This window comes from Rhinatrema bivittatum, chromosome 8, assembly GCF_901001135.1.
Source record: "Rhinatrema bivittatum chromosome 8, aRhiBiv1.1, whole genome shotgun sequence".
NCBI classification, from domain to species: Eukaryota; Metazoa; Chordata; class Amphibia; order Gymnophiona; family Rhinatrematidae; genus Rhinatrema; species Rhinatrema bivittatum.
The window spans coordinates 177,946,805-177,966,072 of NC_042622.1; the positions used below are offsets into that span (position 1 = coordinate 177,946,805).

Consider the following 19,268-nt stretch of genomic DNA (forward strand, 5'->3'; position numbering starts at 1 on the left):
GCTCAGAATGAGTGTGTGTGAGTGAGCAAGAAATTGGAAGTGTGTGTGAGAAAGGCAGCCTGAGTTCAGGGTGTGTGTTTGAGAGAGCCTATGTGCATGTGTGCGGTCAAGAGACAAGACTGCGAGAGGATAAGAGAGAGGGGAAACCTGTGTGAAGGTTTTTGTGTGAGGCAGCTTTTATGAGGGACTGTGTATGTGAAGTGAGAGGGAGCTTGTATGAGGGTTGTGAGAGAAGGATTGTGTGTGTATGAGGGAGTGAGGATGCGTATTTGAGTGAGAGGGAGGGAGCCTGTGTGAAGGTGTGTGAGTTAGACAAGGAACCTGTGTGTGTCTGTGAGAAAGAGAAGTAGCCTGTCTTGTGTGTAAGTGAGGGGCAGAGAGTATGAGAGCAAGAGTGCATATATGTGCGTGTGTGGGTGTGGTAGATGGTGCATGTATGGGTTAGCCAGTTTTGTGTGTGAGAGAACGAGCAAGTGTGTGTGTGTGTGAGAGAAAAGAGTTTTTGTATGCAACAGCCCCTGACCCTACCCCATCAGCTAAATCATGACAATCTCAGGTCATCTGGAAATCAAATGTTCCAAGGTATGAAGTGGTTGAATTTTTTTTTTTTTTATCCATTAGCTTTAATCATTGGGTGCTGTTTGATATCTTCTGTTTTTCAATATTTTTTTGGAGGTTGGAACATTTTTTTTTAATTTTTAAGTGTTTAATTATTGGATGACATTCTGTTTAATTATTTTGAACTATTTATTAATATTGTTTTACTATTAGTTTTATATTTCTTGATTCTGTTTAATATTTTATGAAGAGTGGAAGTGTTTCATTTTTTCCATTGTTGTGCTGCATATAGAATCTAGTGTTGGGATTTCCAGTTCAGGATTTTGTATGCACATTGTTAATTTTTACTTTGTCTCTTTATTCTGTATTTGGTGAGGGTTTCTTTGTTCTGCATGTTTGATCCAAATTGAGGTATTCTGCTAATGTTTAGTTTGTGTCGTGTTCTATGGCAACTAGACTTGTTCTGTTTTTTCTAACAGGTGTGTTAGGGCCTGATGTAATATTTACAGTGTTGCCTTTTCATAGATAGGGTTGTTAATGTTTTGCTATGCGAGGCTTACTATATTGTAATTGTAGTTCATTTTACTCATGGCTTTGAGTACCAAGCCTACACCTAACACATGTTACAATAGGCCTAATACCATATAAGTTCCACAAGCCTTTGCCTTGTAGCAGGATTTCTGGTTGATATATATGTATATTATATTTACATGCAGAATTTAAATGTCTTTTTTTTTTCATGTAAAATCTATTATAAGTGAACTTAGAGAGGGAAATAGTATCTAAACTATTACCGCAAATACTATAATAAGACTAGAGACAATATCATCAACACATGCTCAAAGATAATTTAATCTGCTGTCTCTCGCCCACAATGGGCCGCAGGCAGTTTTCAGCCTTATGAGCAATCTTTAATCATTTATTGTCTCATGTCTCATACTATACCCAACTTACACTTAATTCATTATTTATTAAACCATTGAAATATCTGTTATTTAAGCATCTATTAAGCCACTGTGTATCAGCCTAAAGTCAAACATTAACAAAACGAATACTTAGCCAACTTGAAGATCACTTAGAACCCAAACCCAACATGGGCTATGTTTCGATTGTAAAAAGTCTTCTTCAGGGGAAACAAATCTTAATTTATTTCTTAATGATGGCAAAATATTCACAGACCCTAAAAACACACAAAAAAACCACATAAAAATCACACACACATATTAATTAGAGATATAACCCCCTCCAACCATCAGTTAAGCACACCAAGAGAGTTCGCTGCAAGTTGAGTGTCAATACTGTAACACTAATAACCATATCCCATATTCACAAGAGACTCAAAACCGAGCAAAACTACTATCATATAGCTTACCGGGACAAAATCAAAATGTCTCTCAAGGTCTCGACATGGCGTTATAACGTCTCTATCGTCCACTCAAACCCACATATCAGATTTAAAGCTCTTAGCAGAATACGTCACCGGAAGCTTGTAGTTCAACAGCACCATCATAAACTACTAAACCCATCATGCAATCTGGCCACTCATGCCGAACACATCGTAGACACAATACGAGAGACAGCAAATTAAATTATCTTTGAGCAGATTAAATTATCTTTGAGCATGTGTTGATGATATTGTCTCTAGTCTTATGGTAGTATTTGCGATAATAGTTTAGATACTATTTCCCTCTCTAAGTTCGCTTTGATCAGAGTGATTATTTGAGAGGTGTTTGCTTCTGTATTTGTGAAAATCTATTATAAGTGCATAATTTTTACTTGTGTGGGTGGGCCAGTTGGTGGAGGTCAGGACTGGGAGTGTAGGAGGCCCCAAAAGCTGAAGGTTTGCCTAGGGCACCTAATATTCTTGCACTAGCCCTGACTAAAAATGTTGTTAGGTGTACATAAATGGTATAGTATTGTACTGCTTGTGATTAAAATATTTTGATCACTATTTTTGCAAGCAGAACATTCTTAAATATATATATATTTTTTAATTTTTTTGCTTTCTGTATTCAGCGCTAATCCTGGAGGAAATTGCAATTGATTGTCATAATAAGGAAACGGAGCAAAGATTACTACAAGAAGCTCATGATTTGCACCTCTCCTCCCTCCAACTAGCTAAAAAAGCATTTGGGGAGTTTAATGTGCAGACAGCAAAACATTATGGGAACCTCGGTCGACTTTATCAGTCCATGAGGAAATTTAAGGTGAGACTTAAATGCATTCAGAAATGTCCCTTTCTGTGATGAGGAATATTAAAAGTGCACAGTATGTCCATGCACTGGTGTACCTTGAGAAAATGAATGGTAGTTAGAGCCATATTTGTACTTGAGAAATGTCTTCATGTTTGAAATGGTCATGCCATGAATGAACTTTCTAAAAACTGTGCTGAGTTGAAGGGAAAGATTTGCCTTTAATTCTTGAGAGGCCTAAGGTTTTAAGTTCCCTTAATTTGTTTCATTCTATCTGAGAATCCAGAACATGTCGCCATGAAAGTATTTTTTGGGGTTGAATTTGTATTTCTGTTCCAAGACCAGATCATAATTGCCTATGCTATAGATTTAAACATTCTCCCAGGACAAGCAGGATGGTAATCCTCACAGATGGGCGACTTCATCAGATGGAGCCCAGCACGGAATACTTTTGTCAAAGTTTCTAGGAACTTTGACTGGCACACTGAGCAGGCCACTATCCCCGCAGCCACTTGAGATCCCCCTTCAGTCTCCTTTATTCTGTGGTGCAGTTGCCTCGTGGGTTTTGGAGCTCTTCAGCTTTTTCCTAAATCGAAAGGAATTATTCTTTTTTGCCAGTACTTTCCCGCTCCGGGGTCCCCCCTTCACTAGTCAGTTCCTCCGGCATTCAGTAAGTAAAGTTTTCGAATTGTTTTGGTCTGTTCCCGAGTGTGTGCCCTCCGGTGGCTGACTGCATGACGTCTTTTTTTCGATGGCAACCGGCTTTCGGAAGTGCCCCCAGTGTCCACGGTGTATGTCCATTACGGACCCGCATGACGTCTGCGTCCTCTGCCTGGGGCCTTCCCATGATGTTCGTCTGTGTCCCAATTGCGCTCAGATGACACCCAAAGGCCAGTGTGTCCATCTGGATAAGATGGAGCACTTGTTTGGTTCCTGACAGTCGACTCAATCGACTCCAGCCTCAGCCGCATCCCCTCTAAAGCGGCCCCGAAGTGAGGAGCCCTGTCCTCCTCCAGGCCCAGGAGCCCAGGACATTCCCCATGGATTCCGGTGTCAGATACCGAGCCTCTGCAGATCCCCGTGGAGGGCCCCGGTTAGAACTTTCGGCCCTATTGCGGGCAAAGGCCGTTGAACTGGTTCCCCGCGTCCAGCGGTGCCAGGGGTTCTACTCCAGGTACTTTCTCATTCCACAGAGAACAGGTAGCCTCTGTCCCATCCTCGACCTCTGAGCCTTAAACGAGTTCCTGAGGTGGGAATGGTTCAAGATGGTCTCATTGGGAACCTTAATTCCCCTTCATCAGGGGGACTGGCTCTGCTCTCTCGATTTGCAGAACACCTACACGCACATCGCCATATTTCCGCCTCCTCAGAAATTCCTGCGCTTCATGGTAGGCCAGCCGCATTTTCAATATAGGGTTCTCCCCTTCGGCCTTGCCTCCGCACCATGGGTCTTCACCAAGTGCTTGGTGGTGGTGGGAGCACATCTGCGCCACAAGGGGAGTGCATGTGTTCCCATATTTGGACAACTGATTCTTCAAGAGTTCCACTAGGGAAGGAGCCCTTTGGGCTCTGAACTCAACAGTCGGAGTGCTCCAGTCGCTGGGGTTTCTCATCAATTATCCAAAATCCCAGCTGACACCGTCCCAGCGGCTCAGCTTTATTGGAGCAGATCTGAACACCACAGTGGCCAGGGCATTTATCTCCAGCGATCGTATGGAAACCCTGGTGGGGCTGGCTCGGTCCATTTGCCACTGGTCGGCCTCCGCCCACCAACTGTTGCAGCTGCATGGGCCACATGGTGGCATCGGTGTACATCACCCCAATGGCTCGCCTGGCCAGGAGAATGATGCAGTGGACCTTGCATTCCCAGTGACACCAAGCCTCTCAGGAACTCTCCACGCTGGTCCATATAACCGTGCCACTCCAGGTCTCCCTCACCTAGTGGGCACAAGAAGCCAACCTGAGCAAGGGACTTCTGTTTCAGCCCCCTCGTGCTCAGGTGTTCCTTACCATCAATGCCTCCAACATCGGTTGGGGTGCACATGTAGATTGCCTTCGCACATAGCATGTGTGGTTGAGGCCCGAGGCGAGATGCCAAATAAATTTCCTGGAACTCAGGTGATGCGGTATGTCCTCTATGCATTCCAAGATCGCCTATCCCACAAGGTTGTCTTGATACAGATGGACAACCAAGTGGCCAATGTGTGGTACATGAACAAACAGGGGGGCACAGACTCCTATCTCCTCTATCAGGAAGCAGCATAAATTTGGGCCTGGGCCATGCTCCTGCGAGCAGTATATCTGGCAGGGGCAGAGAATGTGGTGGCGGACCACCTCAATTGGACATTCCACCCCCATGAGTGGTCCCTCAACCCCTCCGTGGCGGACAAGATCTTCCGCAAGTGGGGTTTGCCGGACGTGAATCTCTTCACGTCCCCTCAGAATCACAAAGTGAGTCACTTCTACTCCCTGTACAGGGAGGACAGGGAACCAGCCGTGGATGCCTTCGCCCAATCCTGGAGTGCGGGTTTCCTGTACGCATATCCTCTAATTCCACTCATAGGTAAGACCGTCATGAAGCTCCAACAGGACTGTGGCTCCATGATCCTGATAGCCCTGCATTGGCCGTGACAGATCTGATTTCCGATCGCTCAACCTGTCTGTCCAGGAGCCCATACGCCTGGGCACCTCTCCCGACCTCATCACGCAGGATCAGAGCAGGCTGCGCCACCCGAACCTCCGATCATTGGCCCTCATGGCCTGGATGTTGAAAGGCTAGTGTTGCAGTCCCTCAACCTTTCAGATAATGTTTCGCAAGTCCTGGTAGCTTCTTGTAAACCTTTATCACAGAAGTACTACCAATTGAAATGGAGGAGGTTCTCTGTCTGGTGTGCGGAGCAGGGTCTCGACCCTTTCACCTGTCCCATGCCTTGGCTCCTGAACTATCTCTGGCATCTGAGTCGGGGTTGCAAACTATTTTGATCCGGGTCCACCTGAGTGCCATCAGCGCCTAGCACCAAGGGGTGGGTGACACTCCGATTTCGGTGCAGCCCTTAGTGGGGTGCTTCATGAGAGGCTTACTTCAATTGAAGCCTTCACTGTGCCCTCCTGTTGTGGCCTGGGTCCTCAACATAGTGCTGGCATGGCTCATGCTGTCTCCGTTTGAGCCTATGTGCTCCTATGAGTTTTAAACACTTCACCTGGAAGGTTGTCTTCCTGCTGGCAATTACTTCCGCTTGCAGTGTCAGTGAGCCTGGAGGCCTTGGTGACCTATCTGCCTTATACAAGGTTCTTCCATGACAGGATGGTGTTGTGCACTCACCCTAAGTTTCTGTCTAAGGTGGTGACTGACTTCCATCTGAATCAGCTATTGTATTGCCCACCTTCTTTCCAAGGCCATATTCCCACCAAAGTGAGCGGGCTCTGCACACCTTGGACTGCAAGTGTGCTCTCGCTTTTTACCTGTAACACACTTCAGTTCACAGGCAGTCCACCCAACTTTTCGTCTCTTTTGACAGAAATAGACTTGGGGTTGTAGTGGGCAAGCAGACTTTGTCCAATTGGTTGGCGGACTGTATCGCTTTATGCTATGAGCAAGCGGGCCTTCCGCTTGGAGGCCGAGAAACAGCGCTCTCAGTGAGAGCCATGGCAGCATTGGTGGCCCACTTCTGTGCAGTCCCTGTTGCTGAGATCTGTAAGGCCGAGATGTGAAGTTCCCACCGCACGTTTGCAGCCCACTACTGTCTGGACAAGGATGGTCGATAGGACAGCGTCTTCAGCCAGTCTGTCTTCTGTAACCTGTTCCAAGTGTGAGAATCCAACTCTCCCTGCCTAGGGCCCTATATGTGGTTCAGACTGTCTCCCATTGTGGCCAACAGCACCTCTGTTGTGCAAGTTGCAAGTTATTGGTTGTCTGTTGGCCCAGTATGTTCTGGGGCAGCCTGCAGCTTGGTATTTACCCATCTGTGAGGACTACCATCCTGCTTGTCCTGGGAGAAAGCAGAGTTGCTTACATGTAACAGGTGTTGTCCTAGGACAACAGGATGTTAGTCCTCAGGAACACCCCCCCCCCCCCACCCCCCGAAGAGTTGGGTTAGTCTGCGTTTTGTGTTTTTATTTTTATTTTTTGCTCATCTTTTATGGTTTGATACGAGACTGAAGGGAGACCCCACATGGCATGGTGGGCATGCTCAGTGTGCCAGTCAAAGTTTCTAGAAACTTTGACAAAAGTATTCCGTGCTGGGCTCCATCTAATGATGTCACCCATCTGTGAGGACTAACATCCTGCTGTTCTGGGAGAGCACCTGTTACAGGTAAGCAACTCTGCTTTACATGCTGTGCTTTGTTACTGCACAGCGAAAATGGATCGGGAAGCTCCATCTGTAGTTTCATCACTCGCTTTTGGCCAATGTTTGATGTTAAAAACCAGGCAGATGTCAACATTTAATTGCACTGTACATATGCAGTGAGCAGTAGCTGAGAGTGTGTAAAATCAATACTTGTAGGTCTTCTGAGTTTATTTTAATAATTATTTAGCAGATACAAACATACCAGCAGGGATCTCATTTTCCTGTCGATTAGCAGGCTGAGTTAGCCATGCTGTCTGAGACATCCTCCGGATGGCTCATGGCAGAGCTTCTCTCAAGATACATAGAGCTTTGCTCTGTGCAGCTGTGCAGTAGTTCCCACTTGTTTGCCTGGTCTCCTCAGTTCTGTTTTTTTCCCATGCAGCTCACAAATGCGTGGATCGACTTCTCTCTCTCTCTCTTCTCCTCAAAAATTTCTCTTCACTTTGGTGAACTCAAAACAGCACTTTTCAGTGCTCCAATGGCTCCGAAGAACCCGGGGTTCAAATAATGCCAGATTGGCAAAATTCTGTCACTGACGGACATAATTATTGCTGCCTGTGCCACGAGCAAGCATCCTGTTGCGATAGTGGCAGAATGTCGCCAAGAGCCCAAAGACAAAGGACTGAGAAGATAGCCAGACTGATAAGAACATAAGAAAATGCCATACTGGGTCAGACCAAGGGTCCATCAAGCCCAGCATCCTGTTTCCAACAGTGGCCAATCCAGGCCATAAGAACCTGGCAAGTACCCAAAAGCTAAGTCTAGTCCATGTTACCATTGCTAATGGCAATGGCTATTCTCTAAGTGAACTTAATAGCAGGAAATGGACTTCTCCTCCAAGAACTTATCCAATCCTTTTTTAAACACAGCTATACTAACTGCACTAACCACATCCTCTGGCAACAAATTCCAGAGTTTAATTGTGCGTTGAGTAAAAAAGAACTTTCTCCGATTAGTTTTAAATGTGCCCCATGCTAACTTAATGGAGTGCCCCCAGTCTTTCTACTATCCGAAAGAGTAAATAACCGATTCACATCTACCCGTTTAGATCTCTCATGATTTTAAACACCTCTATCATATCCCCCCTCAGTCGTCTCTTCTCCAAGCTGAAAAGTCCTAACCTCTTTAGTCTTTCCTCATAGGGGAGTTGTTCCATTCCCCTTATCATTTTGGTAGCCCTTCTCTGTACCTTCTCCATCGCAATTATATCTTTTTTGAGATGCGGCGACCAGAATTGTGCACAGTATTCAAGGTGTGGTCTCACCATGGAGCGATACAGAGGCATTATGACATTTTCCGTTTTATTCACCATTCCCTTTCTAATAATTCCCAACATTCTGTTTGCTTTTTTGACTGCCGCAGCACACTGAACCGACGATTTCAATGTGTTATCCACTATGACACCTAGATCTCTTTCTTGTGTTGTAGCACCTAATATGGAACCCAACATTGTGTAATTATAGCATGGGTTATTTTTCCCTATATGCATCACCTTGCACTTATCCACATTAAATTTCATCTGCCATTTGGATGCCCAATTTTCCAGTCTCACAAGGTCTTCCTGCAATTTATCACAATCTGCTTGTGATTTAACTACTCTGAACAATTTTGTGTCATCTGCAAATTTGATTATCTCACTCGTCTTATTTCTTTCCAGATCATTTATAAATATATTGAAAAGTAAGGGTCCCAATACAGATCCCTGAGGCGCTCCACTATCCACTCCCTTCCACTGAGAAAATTGTCCATTTAATCCTACTCTCTGTTTCCTGTCTTTTAGCCAGTTTGCAATCCACGAAAGGACATCGCCACCTATCCCATGACTTTTTACTTTTCCTAGAAGCCTCTCATGAGGAACTTTGTCAAATGCCTTCTGAAAATCCAAGTATACTATATCTACCGGTTCACCTTTATCCACATGTTTATTAACTCCTTCAACAAAGTGAAGCAGATTTGTGAGGCAAGACTTGCCCTGGGTAAAGCCATGCTGACTTTGTTCCATTAAACCATGTTTTTCTATATGTTCTGTGAGTTTGATGTTTAGAACACTTTCCACTAAATAATATTCCCAAATAGTTAACTTTGCCCCAATACTTTTAAAAAAGACAATGTCCCAAGCAAAAACTTACTGATTCCTTTCAGCCACCAGCAAGGTGATCCTCTCCTCTGTATTTCCACTGGAGTGTGGGTTACTGAGCTCTTTCCTTCTAATTTTTAATGTGCTTCTAAGGTAAATTAGTGCAAAACAATCCCTTAGGAAATGTACACTCCAGTTAGATTTCCTGAGTGACTCACTGCTGTGCTGATTAACAAAGAATAGTACCTATTCACATCAAACACACAACCTTCACACTTAGTTAGTCAGCCTGAGTGACTCACTGCTCTCTTGATTAACAAATGTTGGTCCGTATTCAAACCCAATCACACTACCTCAACACCTTTCCAAGGTGAGTAACTGAGCTGAACTATTCAACTTTTTTACTTAGGTATACACTGCTCCTAGCTTATTTCTAGCTTCTGGCTACTTTTTGGGTTGGGTTTTTTTTTTTCAATACAAGCACTCAGTTGGTATTAAATATAAATACTCAGTTCTTTAAAAGTCTGGAGAACACTCAGTTCTGCAGACGTTTAAAAATAAACACACTACCTACTGCTACCTTATTGACTGACTAAAAATACAAACAGTCTAACTTGTTTATTCACTGCCTACCTACTGCTACCTTATTGACTGACTATTTAAAAATACAAACAGTCTAACTTGTTTATTCACTGCCTTTCTGACTATTAAAGGCACAAACACACAAACACACTAAATAATATTTCCAAATAGTTAACTTTGCCCCAATACTTTTAAAAAAGACAATGTCCCAAGCAAAAACTTACTGATTCCTTTCAGCCACCAGCAAGGTGATCCTCTCCTCTCAGTGTTCCCTATGCCCCAACCCTGGAGCATTGTTTCATTCGTTCTTCCCGGGAGTCCAAAATTCAGCAGCCTACTCAGCCTAAGGCAGGCAGAGCCAGGTGGGGAAAAACTCAGAGAGCTTGAGACCACAAAAACCATCTCAAAGCCCCATAAGAGGCCAAAAGCATCATTAAAACTGTCCCCTAAGAGCATCAGCAGTCGAGTTATATCGCGCTTTGCAACGCATGACACAACCCAACCAAAAGCAGTGGTGCAATTGATGCCTATGGCACTCAACGCATGGAGTCAACACAAGAGTTGAGAGATAAACCACATATGAAGCAAAAGACAAAGTTAACGCATACGAGACAAATGCATCAGTTGTCAATGCACCCAACACTTAAGCAGCAAACATTGAAGCATAATGGGAAAGGAAGTAATAAGTGAGCCCCTCAGAAGCAGGTCATATTCATACCAGAGCAGCTATTGGCTTCTGATACGTCTGTTATGGAGAACATAACATCTTCCCCAGTGCATCAAGGATCCAATGGTGGTTCTTCATCCAAGAAGGTCCATGCAGGCATCTCAAACATTTCCAAGCAGAAGAGAAAACTGCCTCAGTTTCAAGAGCCTATATCTAAGAGGCATAAGTTGGTCTGCAAGAATTGGGATTCTGATTCCTCAATTCTCCTTGCGGTGTTAAGCCATCTAGGCCATGTCCCAATCTCGGATGTCTTTCGGACCTTTTTTATTTCTCTGGAAATGACTCACTAACCTTGACGTCCATCAGAGGAGGCCTTATCCCTGCCTTCAGTTTCATCGCCTTCAGTTCCATCTTCACCAGGCCAGGAACAAGACATGTCAGGGTGTCGTGACAGGTATCCATATCCAGCAACTTCCCCGGAACCAGACCAAGATCAACAAGACTCCCTCCCCCCCCCCCTCCCCCCTCACCAGGTACATTGACAGGGATTCCTTCTGATCCACCGGCTGAGCTGCCAAAAGCCATATTCACCTCCAGAAGACCTATCTTATTCCAAATTTGTGGAAAATGTAGGCTCTGTTTTAAAAATAGAAACAAGAAAGGTACCAGATCCGAGATCTCAAGTAATTGGCAAAAAATCAAATCTTTGTTATGCGCCAAACACGCTTATGACGCTTCTCCATGGAACATTTAGATTTTGTAGAAAGTATAATTTTTTATTGAGCAATATAAGTATTGGGAGATGCTGGATGCCATTTCTCTGACAAACTGACCACTAGCATCTCGTTGTGTATATATATGAACTGATCCTTCTTTTATAGGTAAAATACAATACAGTACTAGGTCAGAAATTCTTAAATTGCGTGACCACCCGGAGTATCATTTACATAGGTTGTCATGTCAACAGCATGATAGAGTATCCCTACATTACCCTGACCAGTTCTCCAAGTTGGGGCCCATTTACCATCCTTTGTTCTGTTAAAATCTTGCTGCTCAGGGAAATCATTATATCTTAGTCTGTGTGCTGTGTTTACAGATGCCCCTGTTATCGATGCCCCTGTAATGACATTCTAGCCTGAGGTTCTAACCATTGCCTTCTGCTCTTGTGACCCTATAATAGGCATCACAAATTGTTGCCAGCTTCAACTGCTGTCCAGGGGTCCTTAGAATTCCTCCAGGTCAGGCTCAGGGCATTTAAAGTTCACATAGCTAGAAAGGCTAAGATAGCATAGGATTCTGGGTCAGTTGCCGTCTCCTTGTTGATCTCAAGCTCAGGCACTCATGTCATTTCCCTCTTGTGCCACTTACAAATGGTCATAGTGGCACACCCAAGTACCAGAGGGGAGGACAGAACAGTAAGAATTGATCATAGCAAATGGGCTAAAATGTGTAAGCTAACAACTAACCTTTGGATATTGTGAGTACAGATTGGTGCATGTATCCCTCTAGATCCCTACTAATGTAAGTGATACTCAGACAGGCATGCATTCTCTAGTTAACAAATAGCATTGTGACTAAGTTCCACTAGATGTCCGTTAGCTCTATTGTTGAGCTGCAAGTATGGCTGCATTATAAAGAAGAGAAAACATATAATAGCAAGTCCACATATGTTATCATTCAGAGTCAAGTAATCACATAATGTTGTAAAAGTATAAAAATAGGAAAAACAAAGAGAAACCAGTATGGAAAGTATTATTTTTCTCATATATCATTTATACTGGGCAAGTCTCTGCAAGGAGTACAGTCTGATAATGAGAGGCAGACAGAAGTGGAAAGGTATAAAACAGAAGAGGAAGAAGTGCGAATATATGATAAAAGAGAAAAATAGCATTGAAACCAACAACCAAGGATAAGAATCACAAAAATAACAAACGGGGATATAAGCAATGTACGTAACCAGGAGAGTGAAGGAAGCCAGGAAAATAGAGGAAAACTAAGAGTCGGCAAAAGAATTCACACTGCCTTGTGCATACATAATGTGGACAAGGTAAAAGGTGTTGAAAAACATAAGACATGTTCTGGTCATAGGCAGAAGTAGGAGTATAGGTAAACAGAAGTGCCACACTACCAGAAAACATCCATGAGAGGTTGTAAACCAAACTCTAGGTAATAGCCTAATAGGTAGTGTTACAGGAAGAAATGCCCAAACAGTTCTACAGAGAACTCATAGTACAAGGGGAATAACCAAATTTAGTATGCTAAGGTTAGAAGCAGGGGGAATAGAATATGGAAGACTAGCAATGTGAGTACCATAAACACAGGCTACAGAAGAAGAAATAAGGGAAAAGACTTTTGTGCAGTCACCAGCAGTAGGGCAAGCAAGAGAATGACAAAAACAGGAAGCATTTGGTAATTACAATTAGCTGCATTTCTTACAGCAAACAGAACAGCACATATTTGACATATGCTGGCATGCAGTCTAGTAGGCAGAATTATACATCCCTCTTGAACCTTGAATCACCGCTGAGACAACAAAGTTCACAACAGGGAAGGGAAGGTCCAGAGAAAAGGACAGGTGGGCACAAAATCAGGAACATTTGATCCACACCAAGGCCATATCACTCTGTAAAGTGGCAAGCAGTCTCCTGTGCGGGCGCGCTGACAGCTCCGGAGCAGCCCCAGTCCTCTCTCCCCTCCTCCCGGGGGCAGCCGGCGGCAAGAGTGGCTTCAGCAACCCGGGGCGGATCGGGCGCTCCCCATGCGAGGCGGCTTCCAGCAGCCCTCGCCGGCAAAGGTGCATGAGCGCACGCCGTGACCTCGGATGTCCAGCCGGGCGCTCAGGTCACGGCATGCATTCATGCACCTTCACCGGCGGGGACTGTTGGCGATAAACTGTTGGCGATAAACTGCCTAGAAAATCTAGGTTTCATAATAAACTATGAGAAGTCCAGCCTTCAACCATCTCAGGTTCTTTAGTTCATAGAAGCAACAATAAACATGATTATCTGCAAAGCTTTCCTGCCATCTGAGAGGGTCAAAACATTTTGCAAGTCAGCTCTTCACTTACGAACCCAGTTGTAGCCTTCAGCAGGTTAAATACTAGGCCACATGGTGGCAGTCATTGTCGTTCCATGCACTCACCTTTGCATGTGGTGACTGCAGTGGGGAATCAAGCCCCAAAGGTCACAATACACCCAACCAATGTCTATGCAAGTAAATATTACTTAGTCCATGAAGAGAGACATAAACTGGTGGCTGTCTCCATCTATTTTAGAAGGAGCACCATTTTGTAACCCCACCCATCAACTAATCCTAACCACAGATGCATCCATGAAGGGGTGGGGAGCTCATCTGCGATACCTAAAGGCACAGGACCTTTGGTCACCACAGGAAAGGACTCTCCAAATCAGTCTATTGGAATTAAGGACAATAAGGCATGCGATATACAGCTTTTCTCACCAACTCCAAGGGAAGAGGGTGATGATTCATACGGACAACCAAGTGGCTATGTTTTATGTAAATAAGGAAGGTGGGTTCGGTTCCAGGATAATATGCAGAGAGGCAATACTGATTATGGAATGGGCAGAGAATCATGCCATTCAATTACAAGTGACTTACCTTCCTGGGGTGGTAAACACAGAAGCGGACAGACTCAGCCAGATTTTCCATCCCAACAAGTGGGCTTTGCATCAAAGGGTGGTGAACAGCCTCTTCAGATAATGGCTTGTCCTGTGCCTAGAGCTCTTTGCCACAGAGAGCAAAACAAAACTACCAAACCTTTGTTCCCACATACCTGCCGATATCGCAAATAGGTCAGGTAATCCAAAAGTGCATCACAGAGGAAGCAGATCTCATCTTTATTGCCCCATCTTGACTCAGGCAACAATGGTATGCCTATCTAGTACAACTTCCGATTCACCCACCAGTCTCGCTGGGGAACACTGCAGACCTGTTGTCTCAGGTGTGAGGCATACTTCTACACACCATGTATTCCTCTCTTCATCTGACAGCTTGGAGATTGAAAGGGAGGTGTTAAGCTACCTTCCTATATCATCAGAAATTCAGGACATTCTAGTATCCATCAGGAAGCAGTCTACGAGAGAGAATTATGCCTTTAAATGGCATAGATACCTTCGCTGGTGTCTATCAACAGAAGTAGACTCATTCTGTTGTTCCCCAGAACAGCTGTTGCAGTATCTGCATATGTTTGCCACAGGACTAGCGGCGTCATCCATCAGGGTACACTTTAGCAAAATAGTGGCATATCCTTCCAAGGATGGACTATCAATCTCGACCCATCCTCTAGTGTCACACTTCATGAAGGGGATTCTATGGCTTCATCCACCGATTTCAAAGCCACCTATCACTTGGGATATCAACTTTGGTATTGGAAACTCTCATGCTTCCACCATTTGAACAGTTGCGACCACCTCCATGAAATTTCTGTCATGGAAAGTCTTGTTCCTGGTAGCAGTAACTTCAGCAAGATGTATCTGTGAACTTCAAGCATTGGGCTATCTCCCATACTTAAAATTCTGTCACGACAAGGTCACATTAGGAACCCATCTCTTTCTTTCCAAAGGTGGTCTCAGCTTTTCACCTGAATCAAATGATTACCTTACCTACTGTTTTTTTTCCGAAACCTCATGGCAATAACAGGGAAAGATTACTTACACACTCTGGACTGTAAGAGAGAATTGGCATACTATAAGAAGAGAACTAATGCCATTAATCAGGAATCCCAGCTTTTTGTGTCCCTCAGCCCAAAGTCTCCAGGCTAACTGGTTATGAAGCGGACATTAGCCAATTGGATAACTCAACGTATTCACTTTTGTTACTCGACTCAACTTTCGAGACTTACAGCCAAAGTTAAGGCTCATCAGCTTCAAGCTGCGATGGCTTCTATAGCACATCTTTGTAACTTTCCAATGTTGGACATTTGTAAGGCAGCTACTTGGTCATCTCTCCATACCTTATTTATTTATTTTATTTATTTAAATTCTTTTACTATACCGATACTCAAGACAAGGTCTTATCGTACCGGTTTACATTAGAACAGGGGAAACCAATTAACAACTAAGTAGAAGGTAAAGTTACATTAAACAGGGAGCAAAAACATGGGCGATGGAAGACAGGAAAGATTTAAAAACGATAACAACTGGAGAGTGATAAAATAATCAACTAAAAAACCATAGAGTAGCGAGACTTCAACAGAGATTTATCCTAGGTGATTATTAACATAGAATATCCGGTGGTAGGAGGAGTCAGGGAGAATTGAGCAAGGGGGGTGGTGTCAGGTCTAGAACTGGAAACAGGGAGGGGGGGAGGGATTAGGGAAGGAATTGAGGGGTGAGAGTCAATGTTGTTTAATAGAGGTTCCTTCAACGGTAAGCTTGTGTGAACAATCAGGTTTTCAGTTTCTTTCTGAAGGAGAGATGGCATTGTTCTAGGCGTATATCTGGGGGAAGCGAATTCCAATGGAGTGGACCTGCTGTCGAAAGTGCTCGCTTGTGAATAGAGTTGTGGACCAAGGATTTTTTTTTGGGGGGGGGGGGGGCCTTGAGCGAACCTTTGTAGGCGGTTCTGGTCGGCCTTGCGGAAGTATGTAGTTCTAGAGGGATGGCGAGTTGTAGTGTGGATTGTTGGTAGACGGATTTGTGGATGATGGTGAGAGCCTTGAAGAGTATTCTGTACATCTCATTATTGTCTACAGCAACAGGCGGCTTCAGATGCTGTGGTAGGAGCAGCAGTATTACGCCATGCCACTAGGACTTAGAGCCATCCACTGAAATGGTGGGCTGTGCACACAGAACTTCCGTATAACCTGCATCAAAAGATTGTATCATTCCTCTGTCAATAGGATGCACAGTCATCCCTAAGCTGGGGACCCCCAGGCAGCATGGCTAATTCAGCCTGCTTATCAACTGGAAAAAAGCAAGTCTGCTTACAGTAAATGATATTTTCCGTAGATAGCAGGATGAATTAGCCATGTGATCCCACCCTCCTCCCTGGACAGCCTCTTCTAATCTCTGCCTGTATTTTTTCTGTTCACTGCACTTCACTGTTATCTTATGAACTGAACAGACCAGGTAATTGCGCGGGAACCTCCGCCCAGTACACAGAGCAAAGCTCCGCCCCTAGTGGTCCGGAGGACATCCCAGACAGCATGGCTAATTCATCCTATCTATGGAAAACACTGTTTACAGTAAGCAAACTTGCTTTTTTTTTCCATTCACAAATTTTTTTATGACCAGTAAAAAGCAAATACAATATCATTACCAGTAACAGAACAAATACAAGGCCATAGTAAAAATTTCCATGTTTACCCATCTCCCCATTTACCTTCTAGATCCCCAATCAACCTCCCCCCCCCTCCCCCAAGAACCAGGAACTGCAAGGAAACTGTTTGAAAATAGCAAAAGAAAAAATTAAACATACAGAAACTTAAATAAAATAAGCAGACTCAATATAACTCACAAATTAAACAAAACCAACTTCTCTCTATGTTGCTTTAGAAAATACTAACAGCAAGCACCTCATTTCCAAAGAATTACATGTTGGGCCTAATATACCAGAACACATAAGGAAACTAAATTTTTAACAAATTTGGAAATAGCATTCTTCTGCAGGGTCGAAATCCTAGATAATCAATAAATCTTATGCAGGTGAGTCAATGTATAGGCCATAGTTGGTACAAAATCTGGGTGAGCAATTTTTGAAGCAGATCTTTCACATTTGGGACTGATAAATTCAGTAAAGTATATCTAGGGTTGAGAATATCTTTCACTCCTACTTCATTGACCCAGGCGGCAATAAGCTGCCAATAAGCAAATATTACCCCACACATCCACCAGATGTCGTAAAAAGAGCCTACCTCATCACAGCCCCTCCAGCATCTATTGTCTGTCTGAGGATACATCTTATGGAGCCTTTCAGGGTGTAGTACCACCGCAGAAGCACTTTGTAGCCATTCTCTACCAAAGTGGCCGAAATAGAGGCTTTGCTTATATTAAGAAAAGAGAGATCCCATTCTGATTCTGTCAAAGAAGTTCCCAAATCTCTTTCCCAATCTCATTTAAATGTTGGAGGGTCCTTCAAGTCAGAATTGCGAATACTACATAATTTAGAAGTAATGCCTTTTAAGACATAAGCCTTGTCACAATAGGATTCAAGGAGAGTTTTCATTCTAGACAATGAGTCTGACATTCCTCAAAGAGTCAAAATGAGAGTCATTCATATGCCAGAAACTCCTGCATAGTTCTCTGAACCAGAGAAGTAAAATTCAATAATTTTCCCCCAATCATCAGTTGACCCATACAAGAAATCCTCTTCTTTCCAAATATGAAGAGCCCCCACTAGTAAACCCGATGGAAACTCACGGCTGTGAAATAAATAAATGCTGAGAAAATAAGACCTTTCCCCCATTGATTTGGTTCGCCAAAAAGACCAATTACTGAGAGCGTTTCTCAGAGATGGAGGTAAGTTAGACAGAGGTCTCCAAGATTTTTCTGGCTGCCATGTCAAGGCTTGTATAGGCATAGGGCTAATCAAGTGTTGCTCTAAATGTACCCGCTGCTTCTGAGCGACCTTCCTGTTCTAATCTACAAATGCTCTTAGCTGAGATGCAGTATAACACCATGTTAAATTAGGGACACTCAGACCTCCTCTGTGTTTAGGCTGAAACATAACTGACTTAAGGACCCTCGGAGGTCTGCCTTTCCAGATAAAGTCAAACACCTTCTTTGCCAAGATTTCAACATCGCAGAAGATATAGCAATGGGAAGTATTAAGAATGAGTAATTGAATCTAGGTGAGATTTTCATTTTAATAATTGTAATTTTCCACAACCATGAAAAATTCCTCCCCTCCCATTTTTCCAAATCTTTCATAAGAGTTTTCAATAACGGTAAATAGTTAAACTGAAACAAATCTTTGACATGACTATTAAGAAAGATACCTGAATATTTACTTTTGTGCAGCCTACTTGAAGGGGTATTTTAGCTTAAGTATATCAAATTGATGTTCTGGAACTGTTAAATTCAAAATTTCAGATTTATCAAAATGAACTTTAAAACATGATACATCACTGAACTGCTGCATTTCCTCAACCACACCCTCAAGAGACTCATCAGGCTTTGTCAATGTAAATAAAATATCATCTACAAACAGGGATAACTTATGTTGCGAGCTCCCCATGGTAACTTCACTAATGTTTGCTGGCTCCCCCCCCCCCCCCCCCCAATTTTAATGGCATATGGCTCCAAAAACAAAGTAAAATAATGGAGACAAAGGACAGCCTTGCCTGGTGCTTCTGCCAATCAAAAAACTATACGCATAACCCCCATTAACCTTAACGCACTTCCGAGGAACATCATATAGCTTCTCAATCCATCCCATAAAAAACTTTCCAAAGTGCATGCTCACCGAAGTTTTGAATAGAAAGGTCTAATGCACCATGTCAAACACCTTTTCAGCATCAACGGATGGTAAGAGAGATGGAATATTTTCATGCTTAACCCACCAAATGAGATCTGCAATCTTGCGAACATTATCAGTTGTCATACAATGTGGAATTAAATCCGCCTGATTATTATGGATCAGCACTGAAATGACCATGTTCAAACGCTCTGCCAAAACCCTTGCTAAGATTTTAAGATCTAAATGAATTAGTGAGATAGGTCTATAAGATCCACAGTGTGTTTCATCACAGCCGAGGTTTGGCAATAATTGTGATACCAGCTAGATTACTATCTGAAGTCAAAGATCACCCTCTCTAAGACAAACTTTGCAGCTAAAGGCACTGCCAAAATATGTGAAAAATGCTCGTAATCTGCAGAGAAACC

General features: G+C 43.4%; 1 protein-coding gene across 3 annotated transcripts in view; it reads left to right on the plus strand.

Moving 5' to 3' along the window:
* APPBP2 (amyloid beta precursor protein binding protein 2) overlaps positions 1-19,268 on the plus strand; it is a 189,870-nt gene that overhangs the window by 144,363 nt on the left and 26,239 nt on the right. For all 3 annotated transcript variants that reach the window (XM_029611625.1, XM_029611626.1, XM_029611627.1), the window contains one exon: positions 2,575-2,765. In XM_029611625.1, the coding sequence (XP_029467485.1) occupies positions 2,575-2,765 (191 nt within the window). The remainder of the gene's footprint in view (positions 1-2,574; positions 2,766-19,268) is intronic.